Below are 22,724 nucleotides of genomic sequence, written 5' to 3'. Positions count from 1 at the left end.
CAAAGTAAGACAATTGTCTGAAGGACGTCACAAGTTGCGTCTGTGCCAAAGAAGGAGCTCTACAGTGGAAGGCAGAGTAAATGAATCACAGCCGCTCATCTAATCTTTTGTTCCCTTATCGGTAACAAACTCAAGACACTTTTTGGCTGCATCTGTCAGCCCCTTCTGAATCAGACCACCAGACAAAGACACTTCGAGGCTTTAGTCTTTCTTTGGCGCCCCGTGCTGTCTTTGCAGTCTGTCACACAGTATTTTTAGCAATGTGCACAAACCTTTGGAGAAGCAGCCAGACCGTCGGACAGATGTGACCTGTCCTCACCCGCTTTACCTCCATGTGACTCAAGCCCGGAAGCACAGCACGGCTGCTCCCACATCTCACAAATACATGTACACGGATATATGTGTTTATACACACACACACACACACATACAGACGAGGGAAGCAACACCAGATGCCTCATTCATAAATCCAGGAATTTGTATACTGTATGATATTGCATAAAATTACATATCATTAGCATCTCATGGCAACAGTGACAATTTCCCAATGGACAATAGACACACTAAGACCTCTGCCGTCTGTAGGAAATGATGCAGGACCTTATACAGAACAGTATCAGTCTCACATTTTGAACTTGTTGCAATAAAAAAACACACAAGCATGCCTTCTTTCTTCTTGTTTTTAATATTTGACAATTACTGTATCTTGAAGTTTTTCCTATGATGTCCTTTGGTGACACCAACACAAGCACTGGTGTGGCTGCACTCATTGCAAAGTCTCAGTGTTTCCTTGAATAGTCAGTGTTTCCACACAAAATGATTTATTCAGACAGTGCGAGGAGCTCCTCATTTCTTTGTTTTGCCCAACTCTTCCGTTTGGCGAGTTATCCGGAGCAAAGGCCTCGCTGCTTCAGGGGCTCAGGTTTTCACGTGCTGGACAATGGTAGCTGGCCAGCGCAGCAGTGCTGCAAATGATGTTCATCAATTATGGATGCTACAGGTCATGTGTCACGTTGACTAGAACACTGCACTGTCACAACTTACAGAGGCAGGGGATGAATCTTTTACATTTTATGAAAATCTCTTTCTGTCTCTTTTAATATCCTTCCTGGGCTTTTCTGACGTCAACATGTGTGCCTCAGTGCGTCCTCTATGCAAATAACACATGTGAAGGTGAACGTCAGCAGACGTGCCAACTCACACAAGCCAGCACGCAAGCTCGGCCAAGACAAGTATAACCATGAGGGGGAGATGGTGACAGAGAAGCGCTGAGTGACAGCAGCTCAGACAAAGGCTGACTGACAGCAAGTGAAAGGCACGTAAACACACAAAGAAGAAGAAGAAGTAAAGCAGAGTTGAGGAAGAATGAGTGGGCACACATCATCAAAGTCTGACGACTACAGAGAAATGCTCTGCTAATGGCCTAGATATGTTCCTGCACCGGAAGAAAGCTAAATATGTCCCACGACCATCCAGGCAGCTGCTGTTAGGCACAGAGGGCCGACTCCAGTTCTGCCATAAATGTTGACCTAATATGGGATGTGAAATCACAATGAAAGTTTTTGATGTGCAGTGATGAAGTCAGACAGGAAAACCTAAGATGGAATGTGTCACTTATTACCGCCATCTCCAAAGTACTGTGAAACCACATGACTTGCAGGTCATTAAGTGCAACAAAATGTGCAACAAAAGTGCAACAATGGCAGACTGGGAAATGACCACATCCTAGAAGCCTGACCAGTGAAACAAGATGAAATATGAAACATGACAAATAACACTGTAGTACTTTAACAATTTCCCAGAAACATCATCATCCATCTTTACTACCCAGAACAAACTCACATGATGTCAGCTCACTGGTTCCCGACACTCCTCAGTCCTGATAAAAAGCTAATTCAGCAAAATACATCAATACGATGTTGATGAAGATTCTCAGTCATCCAGGTCATCACACGTAGAGAAGATTGAAGCAAGGCGTCTGGACTTGTAGGGTTTTCTAGAAGACGTTTCGCTGCTCATCCAAGCAGCTTCATCAGTTTTGTTTGGTGGGGAAACATGGTTTATATGTGGTTACAGACCTATGTGGGTGGGTCTGGGTAAAACTTAAAAAACTTAAAAACAATAGCACTAAATGTTTCCATACTTACCTGTGATGATCTGGCTGACTGGGCCAGGTGTGTCTAACGACTGGCTAAGGACTATGAAACTGCCGGAGGGGGACTGGTTGACAGCCCTTTGTTCTTACTGTGAGTATGTGTAAACTTCCTGGGAATGGATGGAATCACTGCATTGTATGTGGTAGAAAGATGATGTCTGAGGCCTCCTCCTCTGTTAAGGGAAGGTTTTTCCAGCTTAACATAGATGCTTCTTTGACTCCTCTTTCATACCACCTTTCCTCCCTGTCTAAAATGTGAACATTGTTGTCCTCAAAGGAGTGTCCTTTTTCTTTGAGGTGGAGGTGAACAGCTGAGTCTTGTCCTGAGGAGGTGGCTCTCCTGTGCTGAGCCATTCTTCTGTGGAGTGGTTGTTTAATACTTAATATTTAATCAATACGATGTTTTTAAGAAGAATACTGAGAGATTTCTTGGGTTACCACTTTTATCCAGACATAAAAAAAAACATTCTTAACAGGTCATGATATCTGTCTCTGTCAGGATGCAAAGTGCTAATTCAAAGAAGGAACACAGTGGTGATGATATTACACCGTGGACCTGGTTCTGAGATGTTGACTTCTAAAAAGAAGGGATCAGTCATTGGCTCCTATGTTCTCTGTTAAGACTGCCATTCATCCAGCTCATATTAGGAGGTGTAAACTGAGGCAACTGGATTCATACAGTTAGGGGAAGAATGATGTGAACCAGCTGCTTGCTGGTGACTATAACTTGGTCTTTTAGTCCATTCCAGCCTTGTCCCTGACATTCTTGGAAAGCTCTTTGGTCTTGGCCATGGTGGAGAGTTTGGAATCTGGATTGATTGATAGCTTCTGTGGACAGGTGTCTTATATACAGGTAACGAGCTGAGAGGGCTCCCAGTGTCAGCTCCTTACCTGGGAGCCAGAAGCCTTGATGCATGATAGATGATCAAATACTTATTTCATTCATGAAAATGTGAATTATTGTATAATTTTTTGTTTGTTTGTTATTATTCTGTCTCTCACTGTTCAAATAAACCTACCATTGAAATGAAGGACTGATCATTTCTTTGTTAGTGGGTGTTTCTGGGGACTAAAAACTCCCCTGATGAATAAAGTGGCTTCATCAGTTCTGCTTCAGAAACCACTGATGGAGAACTGATGACATCTTCAGAAAATTATGGTTTAATTCCAGTTTCCTTGACTTTATTGCCTTTAAGCTGTTGCCAGGGGAACCAGTGGACACCCCAGGAAAGATGAAGCAGCAAATGCTGTTTTTCCACACTTCGGTTATTTACTGAAATAAACAAGATTCAGTGTGTTGATTAGTGACCTTTGAAAGAGTGATTCACCTGTACATCGAGCCAGTTTTCTCAAGGCTGAAATAATTGGCTGCTATCTAACAGTGGCGTCATTCTTCTAATCATACTCCCCTCAACAAATTGGAGGAAGGACAGGTGAGAGTATACTGAGTTGGGTGGGAGGTGGATGGTGGAAAAACCACATAACCAAACACCCCCAAACATAGTGTTCATGTGTCACATCAACATCATCATTATCCTGGTGAGAGTTAATCTGTTGAGGGGGTGTGTGTGCTGATTTTTGGACACATTGTCACGTTTTCCTCCTGGTGTGTTCCCCATTCTGCCCTGAATCATACCTCACCCCTACACACACACACACACACATATTGATGGCTTATTCATCCATTTCACTGAATAATTAGGCCTGATATAGTTGCCTTCTGCTCATTCTGAGAAAATCATCTGCAGTTGGTGATCTTTAGCACACACACACACACTTACAGTCTCACTTCAGCATGCACATAACACCTAACCCTAACCCCGCAGCTACCAGCACTGCCTATTATTGTATACAAGCACACGAATATATCCTTTTGTGTAAAATCATATTTTAGTAGTTTTATCATGAAAGTGCAAATTCAGGGGAAAAAAAACAGAATGTGTTATGTTCACGTGTCTGTTTGTGCTCATATAAATCTTATTAGCTTTTTCTCATGGAGACGTGAGCCATCACTTAAATGACAAAGACACTCTTACTTCAGTACTTAAGATTTTTAATAAAGCAAAAAATACATTGAAAAATACAGAATTTAAACAACGTCACAGTATCTTTTATGTTCTGTTCAGAAACTCACAGTCATGGTTCTCTGGGCAAAGTTCAGATATAACACATGGGACCGACATGGCACATAGGGCCTCCATGAATAATGCATGTCACAGTTAGGTTGGATTGGCATTGTGATGAACAGATTGCTGAGTAATGCCGCCTTTCTCCGAACACATAGGGGATAAATGAAAGGATAAATCTGGAATTTATAAACTACTACGGACATTAACACGCTGTCATGCATACACATTTACACACACACAAAGACATGAAGATCAATAGCAGGTAAGTGTATTGAAACAGGAACCGACAGAGCAGTGACCTAAGGCTTCAATAACACAAAGGCGTGTTTAGGACTCAACCTAGTGTTACTTTATACCCTGACCAGTAACACCCAGACTAACAGGAGGATTAACTCTGTTAGTTAAACACAAAAATACAAATACAGGCTCTCAATTTACTAAGAGATGATGAAGCTCTTTTGGACTTTGGACTTTTAGTCACTCACAGCAAAAACTAAAACACACACACACACACAACACAGATCTGGAGCACAAGCCTTCAGTGTCTACTTCTAAGCCTATATTGAAATGAAGCTGTGACATGATATGTTAATGAAATGTGTCAATTTCAGCAACAACTTAAGATTTTGTGAGAGGGAAAGAGACAAGAGTGAAAAACATGAGGGCTAAAGAAAATGGGTGCGACTTTTAATTTGCCTGCCATCCACTTGTAATCTAAGCATCTCTTCTACCACTAAATAAAAACACATCCAGTTATTGTTCTAAAACACAGTGTGCATAGGGTCTATGTACAATGATGGTGTGTGTTTATGTACAGGTGGTGGTGGTTTGTGTCTCTGGGATCACACTGATTCAGTCCTGGCTGCAGATCTGATGAGCTTCTGCCTTCTCAGCCTGCATTTTTTTAAACTAGTACATCCCTGTAAGATTTTGTCCTCCCACATTTCTCTTCTACTTGTGCCAAGTAACATTTCATTAATCACCAGTTTTATCAGCAATGCAAGAAATACGTTAACAGTTGATACTGTTAGTGGTGACTGCAGGGTGAGCGCTATAGAAAATGTCTGTAGATGAGTAACAACGCCTGCGTTGCTATGGTATTAAAAAAACCATCTAGAGACCTGACCTGTTGACCTGGTAGGATCCATCATGTGATCATTTCCTGTTCTTCTAAAAAGCAGCATCTCAACATTGAACTCTTGCCTTGCTCTACACAAACTCAGCTGACCTCTGCTCGTTAAAAGCAGCTCCTGACTGCCTCGTCTGTATCCTGTATCAGTGTAGCACCTCCTGCCCGTAGAGGAGGAGAATCAAGATTCAGGTTTCTTGTTAGAATTGGAAAGAGCAGTGGGAGAAATCAAAGAGGGAAAAGAAGTGAGGAGGAGAAAATAGTTCAACTGAAAAGGAAATGGAGAGAGAGTGTGACTGTGGAAAGAAGGAGGAGCTGCAGAGATGATGGGGAGATTGTTAAAGATGAGGATGAGGGAAAGGCGGGGTTGTCATAATTTGGAGGGCACTCCAGCTCAAAGCAACGGACGGAGGAGTCTTCATTGCCGTAGTTGGCCCAGTATTCTTCTGGTTCCAGCTTGGGGAGCGCCGCCTCATCTGGTGACAGTTCATACTTGGATGGGATGGTTTCAGATGGGGTTTTAGGAGGGAACTGAGGTTTGACAGCAGAGAAGGGGAAGGCCTTCACTGTCTCTGTGCTCTTCTGGTAGGAAGCCTTGGACGAAGATGCAGGCTTGTGCTTGGAGAACCACCAGCGGGTCTTGGTGCTGAAGGTGGTTGTGGTGGATCCAGCCAGGGAGCCGGGGTCGGGCATAGGGCAGAGAGCGAAGTCCATTTCACGGAGGAATCTGAGGTCCTGGCCACGACGCTGGGATGGGGAGGTGCAGATGAGCTCAGAAGAGGAGATGCGGGCCTTGCGGAACCATTCCCAGAGGGGAAGAGCCTCGCAGCCACAGGACCAGGGGTTACCATTGAGACGCAGGAACTGGATGCCCTGGGTATCTTTCATGGCCTGGCCTGGCAGCTCAGCAAGGGAGTTGTTGAACAGGTAGAGGATGGTTAGGCGGCCCAGGTCACGGAAAGCCCTGCGGTTGACTTGCCTGATGCGGTTGTCATGGAGAAGGAGGCGGTCAAGGTTGACCAGGCCTCTGAACACATTCTCAGAGAGGGCACGGATACGGTTTCCATGCAGGAACAGATGGGTGAGGTTGACCAGATCTGAGAACAGGTCATCGTGCAGAAAGTGGAGTTGATTCTCCTGCAGCAAAATTAAAGTACAAGAGTTGATGCTGTGAAAAAGGTCATTGGCAGAGGTGCACAGTCTGATGGGAAAATTAAGCACAGCCAACATCTTACTGTCAGCTGCCAAAATTAAACTGCCAAGAAATGCACATCACATCTCTGCCAGCTAATTTTCACAGAACAGTGAAATGAGAAAAAAACAATTAAAAAGCTTTGTTCCTGGAATTTAGCTTTCTGGCATACAGCAACTATTAAAAGGAAAAATGTGTGGGCACATGCTCTTCTGTGTGTATTACACACTCACTTACGAGTGCATTGAGGATTTGGCAATGATCATTCTGTGCAATTACTTTGCTGAAATCAGTTGAGATTCCTGACTAATAATGTAGTGGTAACACATTTTAAGTTTTCCCTTGTCATTAGTGCTAATTGTGGCTTTGGGTTTTACTGTTCCGGGTGTTTTAATCTTAATCTCAGTTTGTATTCTAGTGACTGTGCTTTTAAGCATGTGCAGTTATCAAAGCATCACTGTGTGTGGGTGGACAGCGTGCATGTGGGAGAGTGACTGACTGTAAGACAACTCTGCAACAAACATTATTCTGCAGATACCCATGCATCTATCTCGTGTGTGTGTGTGTGTGTGTGTGTGTGTGTGTGTGGGTGGATGTCACCTACCTGCAGGTAGAGAAACTGCAGGCTGTATAACTTGTGGAAGATGTCATGGGGGAGAGCAGCCAGCTTGCACCGATGCATGTGCAGGCTCTGCAGCTTCTCCAAGCCCCTGAAGGCTCCACCCTCAAGATGCCGCAGCGAGGGGTTATCGCCCAAATCCAGCTCCTCCAGCACCCTGAGGTTACTGAAGGCTCCAGCCTCAATCCATGTGATGTTGTTGCCATATAACCAGAGCACCTACAGGAGGATTCAGGAACAGGGGAGAAAATACTGTTACACACACAGTTAGGAATTTTTAAACACAGGTAAATTTGCAGGCACCCATCACCACTCTTACCTGTGTCTCGAAGCCAAAGGAGTCTGCGCGAAGCTCTGTGATGCGATTGTTCTGGAGGAAAACACGTTGTGAGTTATAGGGCACACCGCTCGGTACTATGGTAAGGTTCTGAGACTGGCAGCTGACAGTCATGGGCGTAGGGTAACACACACACAGCCTGGGACATGCTGTCACCCCACCCGGCTTCACCACCACCAGCCAGAGAATCAGCCACAGAGATAGGCCACCTGGAGAGAGGGAGAAAAAAACAGGAAACCTGTGTTTTTATTTCCGAGAAGAAGGGGAGAGGAGCAGTGGCAGACAAACACTGAGCTTTTTTCCAGCTTTAGGCATCAGCTTTTTCTGTCTGTCAAACATGTTGTTGTTGTTGTCAGTGATTCCTTTTAGCACTGCTGTGCTCTCACCCTTGACTTGTTGATGCACCCCCCCCCCAAACTTCATTCATAATTCACAGGAGTACATTACAAAAATCATTCACCCATTCATATCCACCAGATCACTTTACATGGTATTAGTGGCTGTTGTGACATGGTTACATAACTCTGAATTTAAGCTTTTTATAATAAAAACAACATCCCTAATAATCAAACAAACATTTAACTAACAAAAACGTGACTCCCTCGTGCCTGACTGCATTACATTAACCTGGTTTCCTAGTTTACACCAAAAGGAGGTTTCCGCTGGGAGGTTTAACCAAGCTGGGAGCACGCGTATAACCAGTAACCAGAGCCGGGTCGGTTTCTGTTCTTATCAATAATTTCACAGCTACTTGGCACAGCTCAAATAACGTTGCACAAAGTGGCCACCGCGGGAAAAGTACATGCATGAAAGAATAATGAAGTTCCTATTCATCTACTGTGCGCAAGTTTTTCCAGCGTCTCACCCCTTGACCTCTTAACAAGTCTGACTATTAGCTGCACTGGACCTTGACGTGAGAACAGCCAGTGGAACTCTTCAGTTGGAACTTTTAAATAATAAAAATAATAAAAAAAAAGACATCGAGACAGGTCTTGTTTAACCAAATTTGAGATTTGAGATGAAATTTTGGACACACGTCATGTTTACATATCTGTAACCCTCCTACTTTACGCACGTGTATCAGTGCGCAAAGGCGGGAGAGGGAAAAGCTCAGAACCAGCATTAAACTGATCTTGATCCTTTGCTTATAAAATCTCTTGAAATGGAATAGAATGTGGCTTTAATTTAATAAAATCTGGAGCAGAAGTGAGTGAAAACGTTTGCGCAAACATACCCATTGTACTTATATTTTACTGTTTCTTTTTTTACCATTAGATGTATATGTTTAGTTTGCTGAGTGCCTGTATATTGCTGCTACAAAAGCCAAATTTCCCACCTTGGAATGAATAAAATATTTCTATTCTAATCAAATGTCTGTATGCGAGATTATTTTAAAATTCACACACAGTATGAGTAAAATTGGATGCGAACAAAAAATAAGCTTCATTAAACTTCATGTACACAAGTAAGCAACATACTGCTAATGAGATAACTGCATCAAAAGCATGCATCTGCAAAATCCTCCACCTGCAGGTGCAGTGTACCTGCAGGGTGTACTTACTCTTGAAGTTGCGGGCGCTGGAGCCCCTCTTGTTCCAACGAGCCTCCATCTCGAACCAAAGCCGAAAGCGAGTTAGCTTGTGCAGCGTTGAAGTGCCTGCTTACTGCTATCTCTGCTGAGCTCTGGTGACCGAGTCGCTGCGGCTTCAGGCAGTGATGTGCTGGAGTCCCGGGAAGATGTTTATACTCGTGGCCGGTCTTCGCCCACAGTCGTGGGCAGCAGAGGATCCTCTCTACGTCAGCCCGAGAGGAGGGGTGAGAGTCACCGGAGGAAACGACAAGAAAGGCAGGGCGGGATTTGTCATTGTCTTCTTGGTGGTAACGCACCACAGTCTGTCAGAAGAAAAAAAAAATGATTACTGAATATGAAGCATCATATCATCATAATACATTATATAACACGGCCATTTTGATGTATTTTATCATTGCTTTATAATGTTTCTAAATGTTTTCACACTTTTACTTTTAAGACGAATATATCTTGAATTCAGTCAACTGTAATCCTTTATTCGTCATCTAAGACAAAGCGCAGTGTGGGAGGAACACTGCTGATAAAAGGCGGAGGTGGGATGGAGGTTTGTGGTGACTGAAAACTAACTAGTTCCTGAGGGACAAGTAAGGTAATTAATTGTATGACTACTGCCTAGTAAAAGCGTGTGTTTGTGTGGTCTCACCGTGGCACATGCGCTCACCGAGGTGGTTGGAGGAGGTGGGAAAACTCATTTGGCATTAAAGTTAAAATATTATTCCTGTATTTTTCAGTGTGGGCCAGTTTGGACAGGAGCCGAGAGCCGCCTACAATTTAGAACAACAGATGAACACGAGAGGGAAGCCCAGCAGTGGAGCGAAATGAGTTTACACAGCATATGGACTGGATGCTGGATGATTAGTGTGAGGAGAGATGACACTGACAGATTTTTAGTGGCACAAATCAGGTGGCATTTGTCACCAAACAAATCCCTATTTTGTTAAAGCATCTTAAAATAATGCTTCAGGTCCTTTAACAGTCCAATCTCATTGGATGTGAATGAACATGTTGCCAGTTCAGTATCACTATAATAACACTGCTGATGCTGGCGGTTAATGATGCTGCATAAGTCACATCTCATTTGGCTGCAGTGCCAACTCTTGTTGTGGGACGGTGTGCGGGCGGGACGTGGGATGGAACGGGACATGCAGGTCTTTGTGCATATCAAATTAAACTGTGTCAGGGCATGGGGTGGGTCGGGTTTAATCATGAGTGAGTGAGTCCTCCGTTTATGACACGGGTCAATACCAAAGTCCACCATGATGCACATCATCTGTTCCCAAGCGAACAAACACTCACTAAAAGCTGCTCCACTGAAGGTCATCTCCAAGCTGTGAGCGCAGCGCAGGGAAGAAGCTGCGCGGCTGGCAGCGGTGTCGAGGTTTGGGGGTGGTAGACTGCCCACCGAGCAGACATTAGTGGGTCTCCGTGGGGGGGCTGTGGAACAGATAAGAGGTCACATGTGTGGTGCACATGTAATGTGTTGACAGTAGTCTTGGCCTTGGGGTAACTGGGGGAGGCAGACAGCTCACCAGCTCCTCCATCAAGTGTGTGTGTGTGTGTGTGTGTGTGTGTGTGTGATGACACATTCATGAGCACAGAATGTAATGTATGTAACATGCACACATCCACTGACATACACCCATACAGCACACACCCAGAACCCCTCCCTCCCAGACATACTCTCACTCGCCTGCTGTGTCCCAGTGAATCACGGGCACACTGGCATTTGAACTGGTGTAAACACAGCATGTTCAAAGGATCTGTCCTGTTCCTAAAAAAGTGTTGCTGACTCTGGCCATTGCCCCCCCACTCACTCTCACACATAAACATACACAGTGCTGAAGACCTTATGTGAGGACAGGGTGTGTGTGTGTGTGTGTGTGTGTGTGTGTATGTGTGTCTCCGCCTACTACAAAGTAAGTTTTTCCCAAACTTTTAACCTTTATTACTCAAGTTTGTAACACTCTGTACATTTCTAGTCGGTCAAATCCAACAATCTTTTGAAATATAAGCTATTAACTGCAGTGTGAAGTCAATAAAAGTGCATGAATCAGATAAAATGTGGGTGTCATTTGGGACCGTTAAGGTCTGACAAGACTTTGTTAACAAGATAATGAATCATTTGATATTTAGTCAGTGTCAAGTTCATGCTTGCAGGCAATTTAAATAGGCCTCAAAAGAAAATGCAAATTGTGAACATAATAATTAGCACCTCTACAATGTGTACTTTATCACTGACAACAGAATTGAAGTCTGAAGACATATTGTGCTGGACCAAGGTGGACAAGTGGGGAAAGAAAATTTTTAGGCATCACTTCCACCTGTCTTTGTGGCTCCCATCACAGATGTTGAGACATAACCTCTGTCAGTGTTCCACCCCCTAAATTGGCTAGATGGAGATTACGGTTCGGTGCAGGCAAGCTGTTCACCACAGACTTCTTGACCTATTGTCCTTGCACATAAAAAATCCGGGATCTGTTTATATTCTGCCTTAATTTCATCACCGCCATAATTCCTGGTTTAGTTTGGGCTGGAGCCTATCCCAGCTAACCTCAGGTGAAAGGCGGGGTACACCCTGGACAGGTCACCAGTCCATCGCAGGGCAACATACAAACAACCATTCACACACACAAGCACACCTACAGGCAATTTAGAATGACCAATTAACCTAAGCACGTCTTTAGAATGTGGGAGGAAGCTGGAGTACTTGGAGAAGACCCAGGCAGGCACAAGGAGAACATGCACACTCCACACAGAAAGACCCCACAATCCAACCAGGGACCGTCTGGCTGCTGACATTCATATTTAGGCTTAACAATAATCTTCTCACTGAAAAAAACATGTACTTTTGTTTGCCATACAGACTTTAAGTCTACACGTGGGTGTCCACATACTTTTGTTAGTGTGATTGTTGCCTTATTAGGAGTTACAGTTAACAGTGTTTTTATCAGTCTTGTAAGTGTATTGTTTAGTGTTGCCATTAAAACTGAGCATCAATGAGCTCTCTGCACTGCACGTGTTTCCAGACACCCATTCATTCACATTAAGAGATTATGTGTTTTCCTATTAGCAGCAGATGGAAAATTGCACATACAGGCTGACAAAGTGAGTCTGTTTCAAAGAGAGCAGACACAGTTTAGTTGGCACAGTTTGTGAATCTGTGTGTTATGTTAATGTGTGTCAATTAAAAACACAGCACACAATAAATCCACTCATTAACAGACTGACTTATTTTTGTCTTCCCCTCCTCCTGCCCTCACTTCCATTTCTGTCCTTATGTAAGCCAGTATTTTTAAATTGGTGAGATGCTGAGGCTGTGATCATCGATGACGCAGATGCTAGAACCTGTCACCATGCACATGTTGGTTGCAAACGCGCGCACATGTGAGTGCGCACGCGCGCGCACACACACACACACACACACACACATTGTATGTGTGACAAACTGGAGTTACATCGAGTTGGGTTTACTGTGATGGGGACAGCAGGTGTTGTGGGGGAGTGTCCCAGTTATTTCAGGAGATTTTTTTCCCCCATATGAAGATATCACCACTTTCAGAAAAAAGAAACATGTCAAGAGTCTCCAAGGCTGCTGTGAATCCTGCAGATCTCAACTTTATTTATGATATTTCTTCTAAGTGGGCATTGCACTCAACTTCACTGAACTACAATGTAACTTGACCCAAACAGTTCAGCCAGACATGCAGCTGTGATGCTTGTAGGCCTGAAGCAGAGATAAAGAATGAGTCTAAGATTTGCAGCCAATTCCTGGTGAATCTCTTTTTGCAGAATACGTTCTCTTTTTTAAATGCATCAGTTGCCAAACTAACTTTTGGCAGTTCATCTGGTTTAGTGCAGCTCCCCCTAGAGCCTCCAAAGGCTTTACGCAGCTTCACAATAAACAACTATATTTGAAGTTTGAGAAATAAATTAATTGATTAGTCAGTTGACAGAAAACAATCAGAAGTCAAACTATAGAATTTTGACATGATTTTTAATTTATATTTCAGTATAGTTCAGTATTTGCATTGAAAACATACATTGAATTAATCCAGTTTAATAGATTGTTTTTTTTCATAGAGGCTAATGTAAAGGTAATATGAATGCCCTTTATTATGCTACTTACATAAGTGTAATTAGTATCAATATATATATTTCATTTAGTGCAGGACAACGACACTTTAGCAATATCAGCCTGGCTCAATAATTTACTGGTATCAAGAAACATCACCATATTTCCCTTTATATTCCTTTACATGCCCACATTAGTTATGGCACAGTTACAGGATCCTTCATTCAAAAAAATTCTGCTGGATGTAAACAGATGCTCTTACAGTTCCTCACAGTTCCACTGAAAGGCCAACAGAGGGCAGAGCTGAGCAGATTCCTGTCCAATCAACATGTTTCTATATGATTAAGTGATCCTTAAAAATATATCCCTTAAATAGTGACTAAACATTACAGTTTGGGTCCATATAGAGGACTTAATGTCTTCAGCTTATTACAGTGATGTGTGTGGTCTTTTGGCACTGTGAAGCCGTCACTGGTGACTAGTATTACACAGAATATAAACAAATGCATAAAAGGCTGCATAAAACAGTTAGTAGGAACTTAACATAAAAGTAGCTCGCAGGTAGGGAAACAGAAAACAATAAAAAAAGCCCATTAGCAACATGTATTTGCAACTAAGTGCTGAAATACTGACAGTGGGAGGGCCGCTGGAGCAGCCTCACCAGGATCTCTACATTCAGTCTAGCACTGCATGCATACAGCAGTGAGGGCATGAAGCGCTGTGCACCTTCTTTGGCACGTTAAGGCAGAATCTGTTATTTCGTTTCAACCTGATGCCCATAAGACAAAAGACAATACTGCGTTATAGAAGAGCAGGACAAAGTTAGGAGCTATCAGTGTTCCTGTGTCAGTCATGACTCAGTTTACAGACTTTAAGAGGAGGTGCTGAGGGCTTTTCTCTTGAAATGCAATGCAATTTCCCCATTGTGGGACTAATAAAGGTTTCCTAATCTTAATCTCTTTCGACAGTGCAGGTAGACAGAAAGGGGATGGATGAAGGCCAGCAGGGAGAGCAGAGTCAGACCGATGTTCACCTGCAGACACATGAAGGGTATGGTGAGGGGAGGACTCAGAGATAAGATAAAGGCAGGATTTGAGGAATGTACTCACATATAAAGGATCCCCGCCCAGAACTCCTTTCACCAGAGCAAAGCAGGGGTACTGCAGCAGGGAGAACACTGCAGACAGAGCCATGACCAGGCCATACAGCTTCCCAAAGTGGCATGATGGGAAACTACACACACACACACACACACACACACACACACACACGTTAAACAAATAGGCAAATGCAAATAGGCAAAAAGATGTGTGATACTCACGCCACGCTGATGAAGGCTGCGTTGCCACCATAAAGGAATGAGCGATTGAGCACCTGCAGGATGAAGGTGAGGTACTGAAGCGGCAGGTAGGGGGTGGATGCACAAACAGAGAACAACACACACTGCAGCGCTGTCAGGAAAAGAGATAGCACCGAGGCCCACAAGTCCAAATCCTGTTCGGTCTCTCCTGCAAACATGCACAAAAAAAACTCCAACTCTGCACCATATGCTACTGTGACTACAGCAACACAGCCTGAAAGAAAGTCCAGGATCCATTCTGGACCCAGTTATCATCCAGACATTTTGACTTAAGTTCCACTTGGTTTTAACAAGCTCTCTTCTGGATGGATGAGGATCTGAAATGGATTCATGAACTTTAATTAAAAGGTTCAAAGCTGTCAGTGTGTACCTGCAGCACGAGGTTTGCCTTTGTGTCGGTCCATGATGAGGCCGTTCCAGGGAGCACAAAGCACGCCACACAGCTGGGTGATAGCAAAGGCATTGGTGTACTGGCTCACTGCAGAGATAAACAACAACAACTGTGTGACAGGTCTGACAGACAACAGGGACTAAGCTAGGCTCAAAGTCAGCGGTACAAGATAGAAAGGAAAGGAAAACAGCCCTAAAAGATATTTAAATGATATAAAGATATTCAAAACATCAAGAATATTGGTAAACATATTAAATAGCACAGCCTGTGTTTACCCAGAGACGACTCTCCGGCTGTCAGCCTCTGCAGCATGGGGTTGAGAGTGCCGATGAACAGGTAATGTCTGAGCTGCATCACCGACAACCAAAGCAGGTGCCAGAAAAAGAGCCTGGACATCAAACACTCCCGGAAACTCTTCTCTGAGAGATAAAAACACACAGACTGTCAGCAAAAACACAACAGTCACAGTTTACTTTTATACTTTAATAGATGCACAAACCTGATTGCACGGGGACATTCTTGTTGAGCGGCTTCTCCTCGACCTGTGCGTTTCCATTCGTTGCCACTTCTGAGCTCTCTGATTTACCGCAGGTTATCCTGAGGTCAAAGGTCACAGGAAGGTCAGAAACAGACTCAGGGCATTGAGAAGTTTTTAAATGAGGGTTTAAAGTCCTGACAGTATAATCACACAACAGGAAATAAAGGATGTTTTCATGGAGAGGAGGCATCATAAAGACAAACATAATAATGTGACTGATTCTGCATTTGATGAGGAAGTGGCCATTCTGTCAAATATATATCCTCACAATCAGCTTAAACTGTCTTTGAACACATCTGGTGTCTGTGCACAGCAGCAGCAACACTCTTACTGCCATTGTCATGGAAACGAGCATGATTTTAGGGGACAAAGTATCTGAAGGAGCCCTTTAGAGAGAGAGATGTGTTCTGATACCAAATGTCTGACTCCACCTGTTTAGAGTTTAAATGAGCAAATTGCATGTTGATCACAAAACTAGTTTTTCTAGTTTTAAGACGTGTTTGATGGGTGTTGTATAAACAACAGTTTTGCCACTCTAGTCATAGTGACGAGGGACTTTCTGCTTCATATAATGTAACAGTAGTGCTCATTGAATTATCCTTGTTCCTAAAAAGTGTCAGATGTTTCATATGTGAAGTCTTTATGTTGCTGTTTTTTTTTTTACTTGTTAAGCATGCATGTGTTGTGTGTACTCCCACCCGTATGTGTAGCGATCAGGCAGCGGGTACGGAATGAATTTTCTGGGCAACAGGAAGAAAGTCCTGAGCAGGTGAATAACGCTGCAGGCGGACAGAAAGAGGAAGGAGGCACGAAGGGAGATCCCGGTCTCATGTAACAGCTACAGGAGAAGACACCGGAGATTGTCATTACTACATGAGATCTAGGTATGTGTGGTATATTGATGAGGGTGTTTTTTTCACCTTGATGATGAGGAAAAGTGCAGAGGAAGAATCAAAGGCCCCGTTATACAGAGTGATGATTGTGGAGCGATGTGAGCCGAACAGGTTTCCCACCTACAGGAGAGAAGATTAAGATGGATTCAGTCAAACTTCCACGTAAAATGAGCTTGTTCTGAGGTAAATATATGTGCTGTGATTTGACCATTCAAATTCATTACACCCCCCCCCCCAGTATCTCGAGCTCCATCTGAGCCAACAGAAGTGCCCTGAGGGCTGATCCTGCTGTTAGCCTGCATCTGCTGGAATAACAGCCTGGAGACAGTGACATTATGAAACCTCTGTCTCCTTCTTCCTAATAAAGGTCTTACAACAGTGTTTCTCAGAGTGCTTTCCTCTAAAAGTGGGTCGATCTCAATCACGTGTCTTTTCTGCTGACAGAGAACACATGCAGGCATCCACAAAGACAACAGAAGGCAGATTTATATCTACGAGCAGTATATTTTGGGCAGCTATTCTTTCATCAGGATTGTGTGGAGTTGCAAAGGAACCAAGTGCAAAAACAAAATGGAAACCTGCAGAGGGTAGAACCATATCGACAATACTGAGGATACACAAACCCTGGTAGATCCTCAAATATTCACAGAAACAGAAAGGAAAATAGGTCTGAGTACATGATTGCCTATTGCATATTTATTTATGCATCCTTAAAACTTTTGGAGTCATTTTGAAGCTGGTGTCTAAGTTAATGATCTGATGATAATTAGTAACTGCTTCAGTACCTGCATGTTGGTGATCAGAAATAAGATGCCGCCCACAGCCAGGAAGGAGAGAGCTGGGAAAAGCGTGTTGGGCAGAACTGAGGGAAAACACAAATAATCATTAATAAGACGGAGCTGCAGCATCGTGTTTCTCTTATTTATGTTCAAAGAAAGAAAACACAGGCTTCACCTGAAGATGAAAAGGCCACCATCAATGTACCCATGGTGTAAAGGAATCTGGTGCGAGAGAGAAAAAACACATCACAACAAACATTAAAATACAGTTAATATTTTTCCTAGCACACTCTGGTGGGAAAACCTTTGACCGACTTTAATTTCCTTTTCTCGGCCCACCCATGAAAATCCATCCTTATCTCCACTTGTCTGAGTATTTGCATTCCTTGGCTCTTTATTTTTTCTTCCACCTTCATTTATTGGACACATATGGATGTCCTTAATGCCAGTTTGTTATTGTGGATTCAGACACATCTGGATCAATAGGTATGTGTGTTATGAGAGATATTCACTTTGTGGAGATAAGGAGTTTAGTGCTGAAATTCCACCACCCTTGGGTGACTAATTGTGCTGACCTTTCTATCTCTAAATCAATCCCTGGCCTGAGTATTCAGGGTTTAACATGTCATTGAACTGCTTTATCTTCTGCTCATTTTTACATAACACATTTACAGGGTGAATGCTGAAAAGCTGCTTTTTTAACGTTCCACTGAGACTTCTTCATTCTTCTTCCTGTCTCACGCTGCATGCTGTCCGACCAGTTCCTTTCTACTTCAAACGGTATATTTATCCACGTGCACACCAACATTTCACATGAATAGAAGCTGAAACAATACTGTTTCATCGCCTCTCTGCATGACTCCACATCACTATCTCTCTGTGTGCAAGTGAGAAAACAGCTGATATTGTAAGCAGACTGAAGAATTACTCCAAGGAAAATACCAGAGAGACACGCTGAAACTACTGTCTCACAGCAGTGTTAACCTGCAGAGGTAAACAGACACAGTATGCAGAGTATGAAGGGAGAAGAATTTCTGCCTGTCGTAGAACTGCGATTTTTTTTCTTCTGCACTAGCACAACCTTAGACACACTGCTGGAGCGTCAACAGAGCAAAATGTGTTTGCTTTGATTTAATGTTTGTGTCACTGTTCCAAACACACAAGTTTATTCTGAAGATGCCACAAGTGGAGTCTGAATTTTAAGTTTTTTAAAAGGTGCACAGACCCTTTGAAACCCTTTTGTTTCCTCGCCTCAATGTTGAAGACTGGAGGACTCAGTATCACCTGAGAATGCATAGCTCATACAGAGAGACATCACGTTGAATGATTCTTAGAATGTAATCATATTTCTGTGTCTGTGTGATGTATCGAATGTGTGACAATCATTAATAAAAAAACAATATTACTATTGTCAGTGCATATGCATAATTATATTATATTAGTGGTAAACTAGTGGTTGCACCTTGCTCTTGCTGCACAATCATACCATTTGTTGTTCCTTATACTAGTCAATGTTTGTCATTTCCATCCTCACTCCTGGTGGTCTTTTAGTCCTCTACTGAGTAACCACAGTGATGACAGTATACATTAGAAATTGACCGTTCACTTTTCAACTCACATTCCAAAGAGGCGGGCCACCGTGGTACCAAACCGGTCAAAGAGGAAACCATTAGGCAGCGTCAGGAAATTGTTCATAAAGGAGGCGATGGTGAAGATAAGTGACAATTGTTCATCCTGTCCGCTGCAATCTGTAAACATATTCAAAACACACAGGTGACAAAGGGACACTGTCAGGTTTTTGCAGCATGAAATTACCTTCAGAAAACTGTGAGGGTGAGATCAAACAGACCTAAGGCGTGCGTTTCATTGACTCCTGTGGTGTTGACGCACAGAGAGCTGAAGTATCCCTCATTTTTCAGCACAAAAACCAAAGAAGCCCAGCCAAACACAGCTCCAGCAAAACACAGGCACTCCACCAGACCTGTAGCAAAGGTGAGGCAGCGACGTGCCGACAAGCCCTTCTCGAATCCTGCCATGGTGCCACACACACACAAACAATTGACAAACAAATGATATGCACTCCTGCAGGGACAGACACTCAGATGGCTTCAGTCACTGCACCTGCCAGAAAAAAAAGGAAATCAGAATGAGAAATGTTTTCTTAAACGAAGCTGAACGGAATCATTTTCATCAAAAGGAGGGGCTGCATGACACATGGAAAAAAGTCCTCAAATTGCACAAGTAGGACATTTAACTGGAAACATCTGGTGAGGAACACATCCTGCTTGAGTGCAGTGTAATAATCTTCTTTCAAACAGACTAAGAAGCTAAACAACAGAAGCACAGGTCACAAAACTTCATGTTAACAATGAAGGTAAACACATAAATTCAGTAAAACGGTGAACTTCTTATCTGCCTGTCAAAAGTCCTGCAAAAACAAAATGCACGGCACGTATTTTACAACACTCTAACTCGTACTCACAGTCAGCCTCTGAGGGTCTCCCCACAAACACTCACAAACCACTCCTCTCTGCTCTAAGACTGTCCTGCTTTATATATATATATATATAGAGAGAGAGAGGTTCTTCCTCTTCCTCTCCACCCTCCTCTGTGCTGCTCTCTCTGCAGCACAGCTCAGAAAAAAAAATTCCCCTGGAGGTGCCAGTAGCCACGCAAAATAAACACTCCCTGCATTCTCAGCAAGTCAGACAGAGGCTGGGAGATTCTCCAGATGTGGATGCTAGAAGCAATGGTTAGACCCAAACGATCATGTGACTCGCACAGGAAAATAACTGGGATGAGTGCCGTGTGGAGAGTGGCCCTCCATGTTACAAATAGGTCCGTAAGAACAAAGCATAGCTGGGAAGCCTTATCACTCAATGACGGGCTGTAAAAGATGCTGCAGCAACTCACGACTCCCATGACTTTTTAGCAGATTTCAAAATAAGAAATTTAAATAATGTTTCTATTGACCTGACTTAGCTTATAAAAACTGTTATGAAGACATAATGAAGAAAAAAATAATCTTTCTTAATATAATACTGGATTTAACCTAATTAAACACAATGTGTGCAAATGGTGCTAGTAAGTTGCATTGTGGGAAATGTAGGATCAAATGGCACTAAATATAAAAGCCTATCTGCTCAACAGCAACACAATTATATAATTATACAGAGATATAAAAATAATTGGTTGGATTACCCCTAAATAACATACTCTGCTGAGACCTGTGTGTGATAACACTACTAGGCTGTGTTGATACTGATAACGCCTGATTTAATTTATTCTCTTCTCTTTGATTCAATAAATAAGGCGGCTGGTTCTAGTCTTATAGCTTCTTTTCCACAAAATGAACTGAGTGATTGAATTTTCTGGTTATTTCAGCACATAATAATGGGTCAATTAACAATTAGTGGGTTGTTGCTATGTGACTGTTGCTATGGCAGATGAGCATTCAGTGTACTCAGGGTTACATAACCTTCTTTAGTAGCCTCGGATACTGTGCACAGTGTCCAAGGTTCATTCATTGTGTTAGTGGGATCTGGTGATGAGGATGAATAAGACATTTGGAGTTACTATGGGTCGAACAATGCCAGTCACTGCTATTCATGAGCCCTCCGAATGTTTAGTTAAAAACTATCATCATCTCATCACAAGACACAGCTTCATTTACACACACACACTGCGTGCCAAGCACCCAAACTTATACTCACTTCCCAAAACTCATGTGTGTCTATGTATAGCTATAGCCTTGAACACCCCAAAGATCATTAATCAGTCCCATGACTGCTCTCTTAACACAATCCAGGGTCACTGTAGGGTTAACTATAATGCTGCCACTATTTATTCACATAACGTTCTTTAATTATTGTACAGTTCAACATACAGCTAAACATCCTTAAAGAGCTCAGATTGAGTCACTGTACAGTCACGACTACGGCCCTGATGCTACTAACAGTTCTCTTTAGTGAATGGAAGAAAGACCATAATATTTCACCTGAATATAATACAGAAACTGATTATAACTTGGTAACTAGGGCCCTTAAAGGGATACTTAATACTTTATTCTTTTCCCATGTTGTATTTCTTTAGGCTCACACGGTGTTACAGGCCAATTTATTCCAGGGATCTAGTGTAGAAATCTCATGTTGTTCCTTCTGTGGTGTTATTCAGAAGCCAGTTAGCTTAGCATAGCATAGCATAAAAAGAAGAATCAAAGAAAACAGTGTTTTTAGTCATAAAAAGCTCTTACATAGTATCATTATGTTATATATCAAATGTTTGATAATTGCAGATTTTTTCAAGCAGAGGATGTGGCTGTAGAGTAATATCATTGACATGTGGTGTCGTCAGAAGTTTACCTGTTTCCCTAACTGGCAGTCAAAGGGAACTCTTAATCCGTGCCAACAACACCAAAACAAAACAAAAAAAGTGCTAACTTTGGCAACTTTTGGGCAGCGAACTGACAGATGTCATCATCTGTCATCATCATGTTTCTTTATATAAACGAACTCAAACCACGCGACTGTTTCTTCATCACACACTTCTTCTTTTTAAAAAACGTTGACGTAAAAGAGAAAGGTAAAAATGAAATGGTTCATGTGATCTGTGAGATCATTTGACAACATACTAAATATAGGAGTTGTCGTATAATTTCAGTATTGTGTTGCACAAATCGAGGTCTCCATCACAAGCTATCAATCACAAGCTACAAGTTATTTAAAGTAAACTTAACTGTTTTGTAGAAGCAACAGTAGAGAGGTGTGGATGTGGAGGTGCTGGACCTGAGCCTAAGTGCACACACCGGGTAAATGTTTGAATGTTCAAGGGAAGCAACACATGCATTTTATGTATAGTTACTGCAGTTACACATTATAGATTCTCAGTTTTACAAAGGTAAACAGTGAATGGACCACATGTTTTTGTCTCAGACACACAAACAGAGTGATTTGCCTTCTATATCACAAGCAGCTTCAGTGTGGACAGGAGTACAGGAGTATTGAACTGACATAACAATCCACTTTCAATAAAACAATATTTTTCTCATGCACGTTACATTTTGGTTCCCCCACAATGAAATCATTGATTGCAGGTGGATGTTAGCACTTTATCGGGAATTGAGGATTGGATTGGAATTGCAGGCAGCTTACATTTGTAGACTTTTATTTTGAATCCCTGGCCTGAATCCCTCTCCTGTTATGGGGTGATTTTTTTGTCAGACATCATGGCACCCAGTGAAATTCATTTTATGAACAGGGGGAACATGATGCGTATAACGCTCGGAGTCTGACATGAATCACTCAGTATGTGTTGGCACATGCGCACGATGCTCTCACGGAACTGTCTTCATCATTACCAGCCGTGCAATAAGCTGTATGTAATTAGGGTCGTGCATGGGAACGGTTAACAGAGGGTCTATTTTTAGTCTATAGCTTTTTGATGTCCCTGTATGGGAGGATATAGACTCACGTGATGCTGTGCTCTCCTACCGTGATCCCATTGTGCATACAATCCACGCTTTGTTCTTCCTATATCAGAT

At 42.6% G+C, this 22,724-nt stretch overlaps 2 protein-coding genes across 3 annotated transcripts; both read right to left on the bottom strand.

Annotated features, from left to right (window-relative positions):
• Positions 1-4,312: 4,312 nt before the first annotated feature.
• Positions 4,313-9,262, bottom strand: rtn4rl2b (reticulon 4 receptor-like 2b). The gene is made up of 4 exons (XM_028416610.1): positions 9,123-9,262; positions 7,544-7,770; positions 7,210-7,443; positions 4,313-6,550 (listed from the first exon to the last, which is right to left on the bottom strand). The coding sequence occupies exons 1-4, from the start codon at positions 9,169-9,171 to the stop codon at positions 5,678-5,680; spliced, it is 1,383 nt and encodes a 460-aa protein (XP_028272411.1). The 5' UTR covers positions 9,172-9,262; the 3' UTR covers positions 4,313-5,677.
• A 3,865-nt stretch (positions 9,263-13,127) lies between these two features.
• On the bottom strand, positions 13,128-19,910 carry slc43a3b (solute carrier family 43 member 3b). Of its 2 annotated transcripts, XM_028416608.1 has the most exons (14): positions 19,668-19,910; positions 19,035-19,306; positions 18,804-18,933; positions 17,361-17,407; positions 17,192-17,268; positions 16,434-16,526; positions 16,212-16,351; positions 15,475-15,572; positions 15,251-15,394; positions 14,955-15,062; positions 14,546-14,732; positions 14,334-14,457; positions 14,184-14,257; positions 13,128-14,126 (listed from the first exon to the last, which is right to left on the bottom strand). In XM_028416608.1, the coding sequence occupies exons 2-14, from the start codon at positions 19,219-19,221 to the stop codon at positions 14,096-14,098; spliced, it is 1,440 nt and encodes a 479-aa protein (XP_028272409.1). In that variant the 5' UTR covers positions 19,222-19,306; positions 19,668-19,910; the 3' UTR covers positions 13,128-14,095. The 2 variants fall into 2 exon arrangements, with proteins under 2 accessions (XP_028272409.1, XP_028272410.1); XM_028416609.1 differs by having other exon boundaries at positions 13,128-14,257; positions 19,668-19,907.
• Between the last annotated feature and the right edge of the window lie 2,814 nt (positions 19,911-22,724).

The sequence above is a fragment of the Parambassis ranga genome, chromosome 10, assembly GCF_900634625.1.
Source record: "Parambassis ranga chromosome 10, fParRan2.1, whole genome shotgun sequence".
Classification (NCBI taxonomy): Eukaryota; Metazoa; Chordata; class Actinopteri; family Ambassidae; genus Parambassis; species Parambassis ranga.
Note: the sequence above shows the minus strand (reverse complement) of the source record. Positions and strands in the feature narration are given on the sequence as shown.

What these genes read in the sequence shown, in the direction of transcription:
- rtn4rl2b (XM_028416610.1), bottom strand. Translation starts at nt 9,171, where the DNA reads ATGGAGGCTCGTTGGAACAAGAGGGGCTCCAGCGCCCGCAACTTCAAG. An exon ending in CCTTTGGCTTCGAGACACAG is followed by an intron (nt 7,444 to 7,543) that starts GTAAGAGTGGTG and finishes ATCCTCCTGTAG; the next exon opens with GTGCTCTGGTTATATGGCAA. An exon ending in TGCAGTTTCTCTACCTGCAG is followed by an intron (nt 6,551 to 7,209) that starts GTAGGTGACATC and finishes ATTTTGCTGCAG; the next exon opens with GAGAATCAACTCCACTTTCT.
- slc43a3b (XM_028416608.1), bottom strand. Translation starts at nt 19,221, where the DNA reads ATGGCAGGATTCGAGAAGGGCTTGTCGGCACGTCGCTGCCTCACCTTT. An exon ending in AGCCGGAGAGTCGTCTCTGG is followed by an intron (nt 15,063 to 15,250) that starts GTAAACACAGGC and finishes TTATCTCTGCAG; the next exon opens with TGAGCCAGTACACCAATGCC. An exon ending in TGGGCGGGGATCCTTTATAT is followed by an intron (nt 14,258 to 14,333) that starts GTGAGTACATTC and finishes ATGTGTCTGCAG; the next exon opens with GTGAACATCGGTCTGACTCT.